General features: G+C 34.0%; 1 protein-coding gene across 1 annotated transcript in view; it reads right to left on the minus strand.

Moving 5' to 3' along the window:
* Positions 1–956: 956 nt before the first annotated feature.
* SEMA3A (semaphorin 3A) overlaps positions 957–15,113 on the minus strand; it is a 296,356-nt gene continuing 282,199 nt past the window's right edge. Inside the window, exons 16-17 of the mRNA XM_044677729.1 lie at positions 4,100–4,242; positions 957–1,412 (exon numbers count right to left, since the gene is read on the minus strand). Of these exons, the coding sequence (XP_044533664.1) occupies positions 957–1,412; positions 4,100–4,242 (599 nt within the window). The remainder of the gene's footprint in view (positions 1,413–4,099; positions 4,243–15,113) is intronic.

The raw sequence follows: 15,113 nt of genomic DNA on the forward strand, positions 1-15,113 counted from the left end.
GGGAGGTCAGAAAATTATATAGTTTACATTTATTATAGATAATATTTAGAGTGGGGAGAGAGTGAAAGGCTTCCATTCTTTTCCTTTCTACAGAGAACTAAGGCATATTTTATACTTGCTTTTTAGGGATTAACTGTTTAAGCTGTACGCCATATAAAACATATGGGCAGTCTCTGTCATTGGGCTGAAAAATTTTCCAAATGAGAAAAAAAAGCAGCACACAATTGGAATTTTAAAACAATAATTAGAAAGTACAATATTTGTAAGACAAAAGCCTATTCTAGTTTAGAAAAGAGCTAAGTTTTACTGCATATTTGTCATGGTACATTTAAATTATAGTTTTAATAAAATACATCTTTAGATCAAAGCTGAAAGAAGACATCAGTAGTAGATCAGTGTATTCCACTTTCTTCCTGGATGATGGGTGGTTTATGCTTTTCAGATTTCCACAGACCATTTCATTCGGTATCATTTTACTCCTCCAGTACATATAAACAAGAGTATTGGTAGATAAAAATTATCCTTGCGTCCAACCAAATTTTGGAATATTAATCAGCTTTGTAAATCCATGCAGGTTTTTTTAATGCTTAGTTCAATAAAAATGGCATTGCTGATGTCAGTTTTCCTTCTTTTAAAGGACAATATGGCAAATGGCATTTTTAAGTCTCAGGCAAAGAAAACAAAACCTGTACAATGGAATCTTTGTAGGAAACATTGTCAGCTAAATTGGATATCTATGTTCATCTTTGAATCTCCATTACATGTTGGTATTAGGAAAGGAGTCTGTTAGGAGAGTTAGTCATGGACTTAATTTATATTAGGTGGAAATCAGTTGGACTTCCCACTATTGTAAACATCCACATAATGCCATGATAAGGTTCATGTATATTGCATTTTTTCCAGTTATCTGTCTAAACAAGTTTCTATTTAGGTGAGGTTTCCAGAGGTAATGCAGTTCAAACACTCCTGGGTGCCCTCTCAAATTCGTGGGTCCTCCTATTTCTACCCTTTTTATTTTCCTGTAGGTGCTTCCATTTATTACTATTCACTTGAGAATTGCCCGGCCTCTGTCTACGTTGTTTTCGGTCCCTTTTCCAAACTTGTTCACAGAACTCATCCATTGTATTGAGGTTGGGATGGTTGATGAGTTGCATGAAGTCTCTATACCAGACCTTCTGGTTGGGAGTCATGCTATTGGAAATATCCTTGGTCTTGGCACTATCGCCATCATCATCTTTATGAAGAAGCTCTTCTAAATGATCCGTGTCAATGACTTCTAAGGTCACCTTAAGAAGAGTTTGCATGAAGCCATGTTCTACTGCATGACAGAGATAAACGCCTGTATCTTTCCGCTGTAGACTACGAAGCAGAAGGCCTTGTTCAGTTTTGATGATACGATCATCCACTCTGATCTGATGTGTGAGAGAGAAAAACAAAAGGCATTCTAAATTTTATCTGTGGAAATTTCTAATACTATTTTAAAGCATACAATGACAAGAAGATTTGTTTTTATGTTAAGGCAAATTTTGTAACCACTTTTAATTTACATCTCAATGTTAATGGTATACAGAAGGATATAGAACTTTTATGGAATAAAAGAAGGAAAATGTTACAATTCAGTACAAATGGAAAAAAAAATTTTTTTAACCCTTGTACTTCGGTGTATTGTCTCATAGGTGGAAGATTGGTAAGGGTGGGCAATGGGGGTCAAGTGACTTGCCCAGGGTCACACAGCTGGGAAGTGGCTGAGGCCGGGTTTGAACCTAGGACCTCCTGTCTCTAGGCCTGACTCTCACTCCACTGAGCTACCCAGCTGCCCCCTAAATGGAAATTTTTGCTCAATGTGAAGTTCAGTTCATTTTCGTAAAAGTTTTTCTTAATTATTATTATGTTATTCAGAATATACATATCAATATGTATAGCTACATAACATATATTTATAGACCATAGAGTCAAGATAATAAATGGAAGAGTCAAGGATCTTGCTTTCTTAAAGAAGAATGTTGATGAAAAGAAACAACTTTTGGGTGAAGGATGATACTACAAATTTAGTTTGAAAACAACAGTGATACTGAAGTTCACATTACCATTATTATTATTATTAATAAATATTACTAAGTTCACAGCAAATATTTCACAGCAACAGACTTCTAAAAAGAAAGACTGAAAGAAGTATTTTAATAATTGAAGGATTCAGAGCTGAGCCAATAGAGAATAAATATGTTTTGTAGATGTTATACTTAACAACAATAATAAATATCTCCTGTTAAATATATCTTGTTTTAGTAGTAATACTAATTATGAATGTCATTTTGCACAAATCAGTTATATATTTTATAATAATACTTTATGAATATCAATCATAAAACTAACATTAACATTTACCTAACACATCATCTATCACAGATGAAAAAACTGTGCATGATTCTTCAGTGAAGATATGGAGGATTTTTTTCTTTCTCTAGTTACTCTCTATATTACGTGATTATAATTTCTGTTGTTTACTGTTTTAAGGATTTTTTTTTCGTCATAAAGCATTTTATCCATTAGTTTAACTATCTGGTGATCAATATTAAACCTTTTTTTTCAAAAGCATAGCATACTCCCTGAGCTTTCTTGTGGGAATTCTAATTTATAAATACAGAAATGGTTATGGTCTGCTCACAGGCCTTCTGTTAATTAAACAAATGTATTTGATTTTCCTAAATTGGTGTCTTTGTATTATCTAACCTAACAGATGCTTATTCAATTGTGTTCCTCTCATAACCAAAGTCTCAACAGAATATTTTGAAGACATACTAGATGTTAACAATATAGTCTCATGATATTAGTTTCTGTATTTGCTTATTGCATTTTATTTGAAGAATACAACATACATTAACTTTCCTCCTCAAAGAAAAGAAAATTATTAAAGGAAGAAATACATAGACGAAAAATATGGTTGAATAACCACATTGCTTTTGTAGTGATTATGAATAGCTAGAGAGGTTAAATAGGTGGGATATATATTAAGACAAAATACACAATGGAATGGGATGTTAAAATTAACATTTGTTCTAGGGGATAACTATAAGAATTAAGATTAGCTTAGCGACTTTGTTATATTAAAAGGGAAGATTCTTATTAATTTGCTGATCATGTTAGTAGAGATAAATTAATGGATTCTATTCTAATTTTCTCTGGTTAATTATTGCTCCATCTTTCTTTTTTGCTAAGCGGAATTAATTTCTAGTTCTATGACTGATTCTTGCTTGTTGACTAGTTATCTTTCATACTTCCCCTTCTTCTTTGGGGAAACCTTTGAACCAAAAGTAACATTACTACAATTAGCAACAAGTCAAGATGTGGTGCAGGTTTGGAATCAATAAACCATGGGCAAGCACTGAAGGCAAGTAATGGATAAAAATTAATCATGGTTGCCAGTCAGGGTGGCCTCAGCAGAGAGGCAGCTAGTCAGCCATTATTCTCATATAGTCTCTCAACTGATATTTAAAGCTTTTCATAATTTTGTCCCTTCCTATTTTTTTACTCCTCATATATTTCCCTTCCACAAATGCTATGATCCAGCTTACTTGCCATTTTTCATGCATGATGAAGGATTTTCCATCCTTGTGCTTTTTTGTCAACTGGCCATCATTCCTTCTTCTTCACCTCCACTCCTTAAAAGACTTTCCTTTCTTCAAGTTTGAACTCTAGTCCCACTTTGTTCAGAAAGGCTTTCCAGCACCCCCTCAGTTTTTAATGTCATTCCCTCTGAGCTATGAGATCTGCATGTATCCTAAATACCAATTTATGTACATAATCTCTCCTCTCTTTAGACTGTAAGCTATATGAGGAGACTGTTGGTTATTTTTTTCTTTTTTCTTCTGCATCTCTCAGTTAGCTCAGTGCTTTTCATATAGCAAGTAGTATTAAATGCTTTTTGACTGATGGGTTGATGACTGAAAATAAGTTATTTTATGATAGTTACTGAAGTTTTCAAAAAGTAAATGGAAAAATCTAGATAGAGTTCCAAATAAGACAAATGAAGGAAAATTATTCTGGAAATACTTAATAGTAAAAGTGGGGTTGGAAAAGAAAATCTTTTATCTTCTTGTACCTCTTCTTTCCGTTCCTCATTTTGCCTCTGGAATTGCCAATAGATTAGAGCACGTTGAGACTTGGGGCTGCACTCCAAGAATGTGCTACTATTTTCTACTCCATAGATGATTTTTTCTTCAAAACCGTGGCCATGGTAGTTATCTGTCAGTTGACAAAAACAAAATAAACGAAAATGAGGAAAGTAAGAAAATAATCCTCAGTTTCCAAACTGAGTTACTTCTTGAAATCACCTTTTATTGACCAGTTTTATGATATAACTGTCTGATTGTGAGTAACAGTGAATGTAAAGTATACATTAGTAAAGGCCTGAAAATTGAGCTTCCTGACTATGAAGACAAAATCTGTTTGTCTGGGTTATGTGAAGCACCTAGTCAGAGAGATAGTCTGTTAGAAAGTAACATTACATTAACACAATCAGTGCTGTGTGGAATAAACTCTTTCTTTATGATCTAGGGAAATGAATGTAAGAAATCATTTTCAATGCTTTATATTTTGACATGGGGAAGGGGCTGACCAGGTATTTAATCGATGTGCATGGGTCTGCACATCTTTCTTTGCCAGATGAGAAAGAGGTGGCTAGGGGCTGCCAGGAAGTTTATGTTATATAACACTTGCTCCTAAATACTACATAGTTTTATTGAGAAGCCAACCTGTGAGAAGGTCTTTGAATACTTCAGAAGAGTTACTGTTATGATGTGACCCAGATCTCCACTGGAACTGGTTATAAATATTCCATTGTTTATTATGCCAAGAAATTAGTGAATTGGAGAAAAGACACAAAAAAGATTCAAATAATATATAATAAAAGTAAAGGAAGAGGAAAACCAGTTTCCTAAGAAAGGTTCTGTTATTTTACCCTTGATGTAACCTCCTTCAGTGTGGTAAATGAAACACATTTAAGATCAACAGTATCACATGGGGAGATGCTTAGTAAAACTCATTTGAAGAAAAGACTCTTCTTGTGATCTCGTACAATTCTGTTTCTATAAGGATACTCCACAAAATCTGCATCTGGTTAATTGGACTGAAAAATAGTCAAAATATTTTTATATGCAAGACAAGCTGATGTGGCAGAAATAGGAAAGAAATATTTACCATTTCCCCTGCAGGGAAGCTCTTAACAATAAAATCATATTTTAAATTTAATTTTGGCAATACTGCTCTCTTACCAGTTCCTTATTATGTTCCTTATCAGATTTAAACTTCTCATGCTGTGTTTAAAGCTTCCCTAAAACGATCAGCTCTTATTATCCTCCATTTACTATTATCAATTTTCAACGTTTTACCACCACATTTGGACTCTACTACTCTATGCTTACTGGGTGAAGAAATGGCAATAACACTTAAGAATATGAAGTTGAGAGGAGCAGCAGTTTCAGAAATGAAAATGTCAAAAGACAACGTGCCATAGCCTTTAAACAATGTATGTAGAGTAAATATCATAGGTCTTAGTTGTGTTCATCTTTTCTCATGAGTTAGATTTGTAATGTGAAAACGTTACCAGATATCTCTTCGAAGGAATTTCACAATTTAGAGACACAGAATAAAAAAAAAGCAGAAAAGTTGGAATGGGGGGGGGGAGGAATTGAAACAATTTGATACCATGAAACTATAGGCAACATAACATAATCCATAGCATTCTGGAATTGGATATCAAGTGATCTGGGTTCAAATATCTCAACTTCAATTCTCACCTGCTTTGTAAACCTAGGCAAATCATTCAAATGTTTAGAATTTTTAGTTTCTGCCTCTGGAAAAATGGAAGTAATGATACCTGAATACCTGCCTCCCATTCCTCACTGTACCCAACTTTAAAACAAAGTCAATCAGTATTACGTTATATCTTGTCGTGTTCAGAGCACTCTGTCAGGTTGTTCATATACATTTACACTTCTGTAGAAGTTAGTACAAAAGTTATAATATTTACGAGGTTCAGTTGCTTATGTTATCATGAGTATTCTAAAGTAAAATAGGGGGCAGTAGAGTGGCTCAGTGGATTGAGAGCCAGGCCCAGAGATGAGAGATCCTAGGTTCAAATCTGGTCTCAGATACTTCCTAACTGTATGACCCTGGGCAAGTCACTTAAACCCCATTGCCTAGCTCTTACCCTTCTTCTGCCTTGGAACCAATACACAGTATTGATTCTAAGACAGAAGGTAAGGCATTTTTTTAATAAAGTAAAATAATTGTGTTTAACAAAATTACATCTCTCTTGAATCTTTTGAATTCATGATGAAGCCAACAATAACGACTCTCTTGTCGTTCCAACAGAACCTATGAGCTATTTTATTAGTACAATTTATTTTGATCTTCTAACTTTTAAAAGTGATAACTGCTCAGTTTGAATCATCTGTAGTTGCTTCGAGTGTCTTGCCAATCAATCATCAATAAACATATATCATTTTTTTAAAAAGCATATTAGTCAAAAAGCATGTATTAAGTGCTCAATGTGTCAGGCATCGTGCTAAGTGTTGTGGATACAAAGGAAGGGAAAAAATATCCTCAGCCTTAAAGGAATTTACATTCTAGTGAAGAAAATATAAAGAACTATGTACATATAAGAGGTATGCAGAGTAAATGAAAGGCAATGTAAAAAAAAAGAAGACATTCCAATTTCTTTTACAGCACCACTGTCATCATGAAGGTGGTTTAGTTCCTCTATTAATGTATTGTTTCCCTGGGAGCTGAACAAAGATCTCGCATTGAGTGCAAACAACTAAATTTTTTGAAAGGTGGTCCAAACACTATTTGTTTGGACCATTCCTGTCCCCTTTCCTTGCAGTTCCTACACCATCACTCTAGAGGGGTCGTCCCAGACTTGGAAGAACCTCAGGAGCTGTCTACTCATCCTGGCTCCATTATTCAGAATATGTTATGACTCTAAGTATCTGTAAAAGGTGAATCTCAGCACCCCTCACTATCACATAACACAATTAGGGCTCAGAAATAGGGAGCTATGATTTTATTGATCTATACATAACCCAAATGAGGAAACTCTCTTGTACAAATGAAGGTTAATATCTTCATTCCAAGTTTAGCCAAATAGATGACTAAGAATTTGAGTGACTTCCCCCGGGTCACAGAGTCAGGATGTACTTTGGGCTCCTGTCTCTCTGATTCTGTGCCAGCTCTCTCTCTCCCCTACACCATTATGGAACACTTCTATATTACTGGTGTAGCAGTCTTGCCACTTATGCTGCCTTAGAACTTTATGGCCAGAGGACATGATACACAACAGGTTTTCAGCAAATAACCAGAAAGCACCTTGGTTAACTTGTGCCTAGGCTATATCTATATAGTGCCAAAATAAAGCCCTGAAAAGTGTGGAGGAAAAGTAATTGACAACACTGATTATCGTGTTAGATAACTAGTGATCTCATACTTGATAATCTTAAATACTTTCTAGGTAGACAACACAGAAGGAGTGGGAGAAAGGATCTTGAGATATTATTTAAGCCTATCTTCCTTTCTTTAGGAAATAGCAGCATTCAACTATCTTTTGGTCAGTGGGCAGCTGTGCAATTTAATGATTTCTAAGGAAGGAAATTCCACAACCCCTCTCAGTCATTCACTGTGAAATATATTTCACACTTAGAAGAGATTGGTTTTGGATGCAAACTTTTATGATGAAAATTATACCAATAGACAAGAGGGGTGTAGTTTTAAAATTGGCATAATGATTCCTCATGGGTTCTGCAATCAGAATAGTTAGAGCAAAATGTTTGAGAGCAAGAAAACATTAGGTTTCTTTTTAAATAACCACAGAATGTTTGGAGAACACAATGTTGCAATATGTTGCAGCTGTTAATGAAAAGAAATAATGTTTTTGAGGAAGCAATCTTCAATTAATCATTTCCTCTTGTAGTGGGATAATTTATGGAAATGAAATGAGACTAATAAACCAGAAATAATGGGAGAAAGTTAAATAAATTGCTTCCTTTTGTAACAACAAAGATTCATGGTATCCATCATTTTGTTGGATATATCACATTGCTAAAGGATGTATTTAGCATTTGATTCTCCTCCAATACCACAGAAACAGAAGGCATCAGATTTCAGCTTTCAACTTATTTAGCTTTCTATCTTAACCCTATGAATGTTTCTAGGGATTATAATGTTAATAGTGCACTGATCTGAAGTGATTAGATATCAAGAGGAGGGGAGTGACAAGAGTGTATTATTTAAAATAGTGTTTGTCTCTCCTGGGAATTTAAACTTTGTTTTCATTTTTTCAAAATTGTTCTTCAGGTTTTTGAAAATTGGACTTTTTATAGACATGAAGTCTAAAATGAAAACTTCAACTTGGCCAAATAGTTGAAGACCATTTAATTACATTACGTAAATCATGATTTAATTGTCCAATGACCTGGCAATCTTTTTATTTTTCTTAATGATATAGAAACACAATTGTCCATGCCTTGACACTATTTGAAGTTCCTCCCTTCCATCAAGGTTCAGCTTCAAATTCTAGTTCCTCCATGAAAGCTTTCCTGACCTCCTCAGCTAAAAGAGAAAATGCATATGCAAATTTTTTATAACCCATTACTTGGATTTCACCTAAAAACTAATCACCCTTTTATTTCTGTTGTATACACAACTATATCTTTCAAATCAAAAAATTAATGAGACATTCTGTTATTTTTTTTATATATTTACAAGGCCTAACACTGTGTCATGAATGTAATAGCTGTTTAATGAATGTTTCCTGGAATTGGTTAGCAATTAAATCATTAACAAAATAACAATAAATTTAATTTTAAGGTACAAAGTAATTATGCAATATGTCAATTCAGCAAAAAGTCATTAAATATATCTATACATCTCTGGCACTTTGGTAGATGCTAATAATATGAAGATAAAAAGTCCCTCAATTCAAGGTACTTATAAATGTACATGCATATAGTTATCTATTTGTGTATGTGTATTCACATATCTCAATTAGATTTTCATATATGCATACATACGTATGTACATAGACATTTATTTGTTTTTGTTTTTGTTTTTGTTTTTGTTTTTAAACCCTTGTACTTAGGTGTATTGTCTCATAGGTGGAAGATTGGTAAGGGTGGGCAATGGGGGTCAAGTGACCTGCCCAGGGTCACACAGCTGGGAAGTGGCTGAGGCTGGGTTTGAACCTAGGACCTCCTGTCTCTAGGCCTGACTCTCACTCCACTGAGCTATCCAGCTGCCCCAGTGTACATAGACATTTAAACATTGTCTATATAATAATAAACTGCATCTATAGAGGGTATTATATGGAGCATTATAAAGTGTTTTTTTATCCACTGCCTCATTTGACCCTCACAATAACCTTGTGAGGTAGTTACAGGGTGAATTGAAAACTTAAAAATATTATGTGAGCTATGGATGGAATTACTATTTTTACTTGGTAATCTAACATCGAATAGTCTATGCATATTAAGATATGTAAATGAGTTAGTTGTTTTGCTTTTATCTATGGATTCTCCACTGTAAAAATAATAAATGTAAGAGAGGCAATGTGGTTCACTGGAAATGGAAGACATCTAAGTTGGAATCTTCTCTCACTTCTCCTTGCTGGGCCTCTGTTGCCTCATTTGGGAACTGAGGAGGTAGATTAGACCATCTTTAAGGCTCTTTTTATCTCAAAGCCTATGGTGCTTTATGCTATAGAAATTTGGGCAAATAGCTTTATTTTCCACATAGAAAATATCTTGCCATAGAAAACGGTTATAGGTGGCTAAAAATATAAAGGGAAAGTCATAAAAGTCAGTAGAGCTATATTTTATAATGTAAATAAAAACAAAAGAGAACTAAAAATAATATTTATTAAATACCTTGATTGAGGCTGTATACCAACCTAATCATCTTCGTGTTGATGGAACTTAATAGTCATGATTTCCAGAATCATTTATATGACATATGTATATTCTGTGTTGCATAGGAAACTATTTTTACATTTACAACACACACATCTATAGATATCTACCTACCTATATATTATAATGCAAAAGGAATATTTTATTTAATTGAAATCTAGATAATTTGATTTCTGTTTTAGAAATGAGACCTGCTTTAGCATAATGGGAATGCTAAAGAACATTTTTAAAATTGAAAAATAACAGCCTATCAGGAGATGTCATGGTATGATAGCAATCCTTGGAGTCAGAAAGAACTAAATTCAAGTCTGGTCTCAAAAATATATTGATTATTTTACCAAGGACAAGGAACTTAAATGCTTGGAACCCCAGGCAACTCTGTGAGAGTGGGACTCCAGATAATTACCTTTGCAAATAAAGGAATCTTTCTGAAACTTGTACTCTTAGAGAGTCATTTAAACAAATACTAAGAAGTCATGACTTTCTCAGGATCACGTTGCCAATTAACACACCTTTGAATTCAAGGCTTGAAATCAGGTTTTCTTGGTTCTAAAACTATCAGTCTAATTATTATGTCATGATACCTCACAAATAGCATATTCAATCAATAAAATTAATTTTATATCATATTGATTATATTGTAAGATGCAAAGTAAGATTTTACTTTCCATGTGCTTGCTTGGTACGGGCACATCTATCACATAATAGTTTCTGAACTGGCTACTTTGTACTTTAACAAATATTCACATTGTGTAACATAAAACATTCTGTGAATTTGCCATTGAAATCCATTGGTTAATCTATGAGGGATCATTATTAATCTAGTTTATGACTATTTCTAGTTATCTGACTTGAGTAAATCATCAATATTTCTTTAATTTTATAAATGACAAGCTGCCTATACATAATGATAGCACTACACAGATGGTGAAAGAGTTCTATTTCCAAAAATGAACCTAGTTGAATTGGCAATATAAAGAAAATAAATAGGATCTATCCCTGATGTTCTTTGAAGCTAGTGGCAATGATATAGTTTAGAAGGACTAAAGCTAAAATTTCACTTATTTAAAAATAAAAGTCAAAAATGAAGAAACATATTATGAAATTTACTCGATTTTTCTTATACATCTGGCATATTTTATTTTTTGCCATTCTAAAGAAAATACATGACACAGGAAATCAGGAATAATTTATATGCCACAAAAGAATTACCACAGGAACTTTATATGCCAAAAAATAAAAGAAAGTCAGGAAACATGAACTTTAACGTTTAATTTACTTTTTTTCCCTAAGAGATATGACAAGAGATAGGAAATACCCATTAGCTGAAAATGGAAATTCTTCATAAACAATAATGAAAACACCACCTTGTATCACAGGCTTAGAAGTTTTTTTTTAATCCCACTGTACTTTTTTTTAAGGGCATTGATGTGAATAATGTGCTAGTTTAGAAGCAGTTATTGGCTTTCCAAAGGTATAATGGCATAAAATCATTTGGGAACAGGGGAAACATTTTAAACAAGTCTTGAAAGCTCTTGTGATGAATCAGGAGTTAATAAATATTTAAGAAACAGAATCACCAAAGTATACACTGACCTCACTTCCCTTTGTAAGCTATGTTGCCTATCAATTTTTTAAAATTGAATATATGTAATAAATACATTCTTAATATATACAGCAAACAATAAATTGCTGTTACTGGTTACTCTCAGAAGGATGTATGGGTTGAAAATATTAAAAGTTTTAAGAAAGATTTAGATTTATTTGTGTAAAATAAATGGATTTATAAGATTTACTACGGAGAATTTAGAATCATTTAAATTTGGAATCATGAGACACAAACATGCTATTTTCTTACAAAGTCTCCAACTTTCTGATAGAATCCTGGGATTGATTGGAAATTGGTATAAAGCAGTAAATCATCTCTTCTGACATTTGGCTACAACTCTGAGAATTAATGGAAGTGATTATTCTATATAACATGGGTGGCTCAGTTCAGAGTGGCATTTCTATAGGGAAGTAGATATTAGGGAATCTGAATTAGTAGTATTGGATCCTTACGATGTTAGAAAGGCATGTCCTGTACCTGTAATTTAGGTAATAAATTGGTATTTAGGTTAAGGGAACCTCAGGGTGAGGAAACTTCCTCTACTCATGCAGTAGCATCTTCTCTGTGATTTAAAATCTTAGTTGTTTTAACACACCAGGTAGGTTAAATGGTTTACCCATTATTACAAAGTTACATAGTGTGTGTGTGTGTGTGTGTGTGTGTGTGTGTGTGTGTGTGTGTGTGTGTGTGTCAGAGGCAGTATTTGAATGGTCTTCCTGATTGCCTCCATCTACCATGTCATATTGCCTCAAGATAACCTGGAAATGGTTCTATTCATTTTTTGATGGCATAATTGGTTTGCTATAATTTCCTATAATTATTAACCTTTGCTAAGTTCTCTCTATATGCAAAACATGCCTCTTGACTCTTAGGATGCAAAGAGCTTGTATTTCACTTGGGGATATAGCATGTGCAAATAGTTTCAGGAAGGGGTGAGTATTTAACCTATAGGAAGTGGTTGTGTTTTGCAAGAAGCCAGAGCTTTTTTAAGGTGAATGTGAGGAGTGAGTGCATTCTAGATAGAGGGAATCACATTTGTAAAGGCATGGACATGGATATTATGAATACATGGACAATGTTAGGAATAAGGGAGAACTAACAGGGCAGTTTGACCAGAATGGAGATTGTGTAAAAGAGATAGAATATGAAGTGGGACAAGAAAGGTCCATGGGGACTCATTGTGGAGGGATTTTAAGTGTTAAATTGAGAGGTTTGTATTCTATCTCAAAAACAATAGAGAACCACTGAAGGTTTTTTGGTTTGTTTGGGGTACTTTGTGGGGGTAGTATATGCATGACATAGTCAGATCTGTTTGGGGAATAAGTAATAGTAGTAGTTGGAAGTCAAAGGAGCAAAGGACTGGAGTCCAGCCCAACCAAATAATATGCTGCCTTGCTAATGCCATTGAAATACAGAATACAGACTATGTGCTTGACTTAAGACACATAAAAGATGAGATATTTTCAGAGAAAACTGCTAAGAAACATGAAGCCAAATTATAAACATCAGTAAACTAGGTTCCAGCTGCCATGGTATACTCATTTAATAACACTTCATTGGATGATAGAATTTATAGGCTAGCCTAAGGCTCTGTTCCAAACTTGTATTTTACAGGTGAGAAGACTGAGGTCCAAGGAGGTGATTAGTCCAACACTATGAAGTAGGGAGGGGCAGGATTTGAACTCAGGATCTGTGAATTCAGACTCATTGCAAATTCCAGTATCTTACTTTGTCCCTTAGGAATCACACTGTCAGTGTGATTTATTTTTCAGGTGAGTTACATTGTAGAAATTATTGAGAAGACAATTCTCAATAGAAGGCAGTTAAGGAAAATCCAACAGAAGTAAATGGAGGCTCAATTTCATTTTCTTTTTAATTTCTCTCATATTACAACACTTCAAAAATCTCACTATACTGACAATATGGTGTGTTATTAAATGGGTTTACCATTGCAGCTGGAACTGAATTTCCCGTAGTGTGTAATTTGGCTTCACTTTTCTTTGCAGTTTTCTTTGAAAATAGCTCATGTCTTTTATATGTCTCAATTTGAACACACAGACTTTATTCAAAATGAGAAGTAAGTGACATTAGCAAGGGAACATATATGATTTAACTGGGCTGGGCTCTGGTCCTCTGCCCATTTGCCTTCCAAATATTGACCTTAACCATTCCAAAGACTTTCACTTCTTCCTAAAGGGTCAAGCATAATATGAATGTTCTCCCTGGTTTTAAGATACTTAAAAAGCATTACATTTTGTCATTTTTGTGCCTAATTAAGAATAAAGGGGGGAAATCCCCCTCAAACTTGGTTTCTATTTTAAACCAGATGGTTATACTTGCTATTGCTTTCACATGCTTCATCTACTTCTGCCTCTAAGGCATTACATTTGACACCCCAGTTGACTGAAATGCCCTCTCCATTATGTCAAATTTTGTCTCTATCACTCTTTAAAGCTCTCATCAAAATTCTTTTTTCTCCTCACAGATCTCATGTAGTAGTTCCACATGTTATTGGTTGTTAGCATCACTCTACCAACATCTTTGCTATGCCACTACACGTTTCTCTTTCCTCCTTATTTGGCACCTTTGTACTAAATTGTAACTTAGGCTAATAAATGAAAGTATTTCTGAGTGTATGGAAAGATTGAGTTACTATAAATGTATACCTAAATGGCTAAGTGCAAAAGTTGAATAAATTGAATGACAGTCCTGGAGAGAGGGGGGAATCAGGATATTTCTTTTTATCCTCATTCTTTTCTTTTCAGACTATTTCTTTCATATTAAAAAAGGAAGTTGAATGTCACCAGTCACTAACATATGTAAGCAGTATAATAAGTCAGAGTCCTGATTTCCTGATTTGAGGGTTTCCGGTTTAATGCTACTTGCCTAGTAGGAGGTGATTCTTTCCACTACATTTATTATCAAAGAAAATGATCATCAACAAGATTATATAAAACCCCAAAAAGACTAAAGAGTCATCTCTGTATAGTCAGAAGATTTGGAATTAGTGAGTTAATCAGACGTTTTTTATTTATATTTTAAGAACCTCTTAATATGTGTTTAGAATCTTTAATTTTTTTGCTGTCATAAAGGAGATATATAGCTTTTCTATACCTGTTCTCTAAGCTGTACATTAAGTAGTTTTCTAGAAAGGACAGTGTTGTTCAACTTTCATTTTCAAAGAGGACCAATGTTGGAAGATTCTAGAACTAAGTCTTATCAATATTTTACTTTAGAGATTTTCTACAGAGCTCTGCTCTGGTGTCAAGGTAAAAACCTGATATCTTGTCTTTGTGATCAAGGAAATTCCAAGTTTAATTGGAACTCCATGTGAACCTAGAACCAGAAACCCTAATGGGAAGCCCTCTTCTCTAGTTATGGTAACATGTATAAGATAACTGATGTTCCAAAGGGATATCCTTTCCATTACTAATTACTCTTTTTCTCATAGCCTCCAATTTACACGTTGGAATGTCCCCTGTTGCCCACTGAAGGTTTCAGATTCTCCTTTGATCACTTTTACTAGGCAACTTTTGCATTATATT

This window comes from Gracilinanus agilis, chromosome 5 (assembly GCF_016433145.1).
Source record: "Gracilinanus agilis isolate LMUSP501 chromosome 5, AgileGrace, whole genome shotgun sequence".
Classification (NCBI taxonomy): Eukaryota; Metazoa; Chordata; class Mammalia; order Didelphimorphia; family Didelphidae; genus Gracilinanus; species Gracilinanus agilis.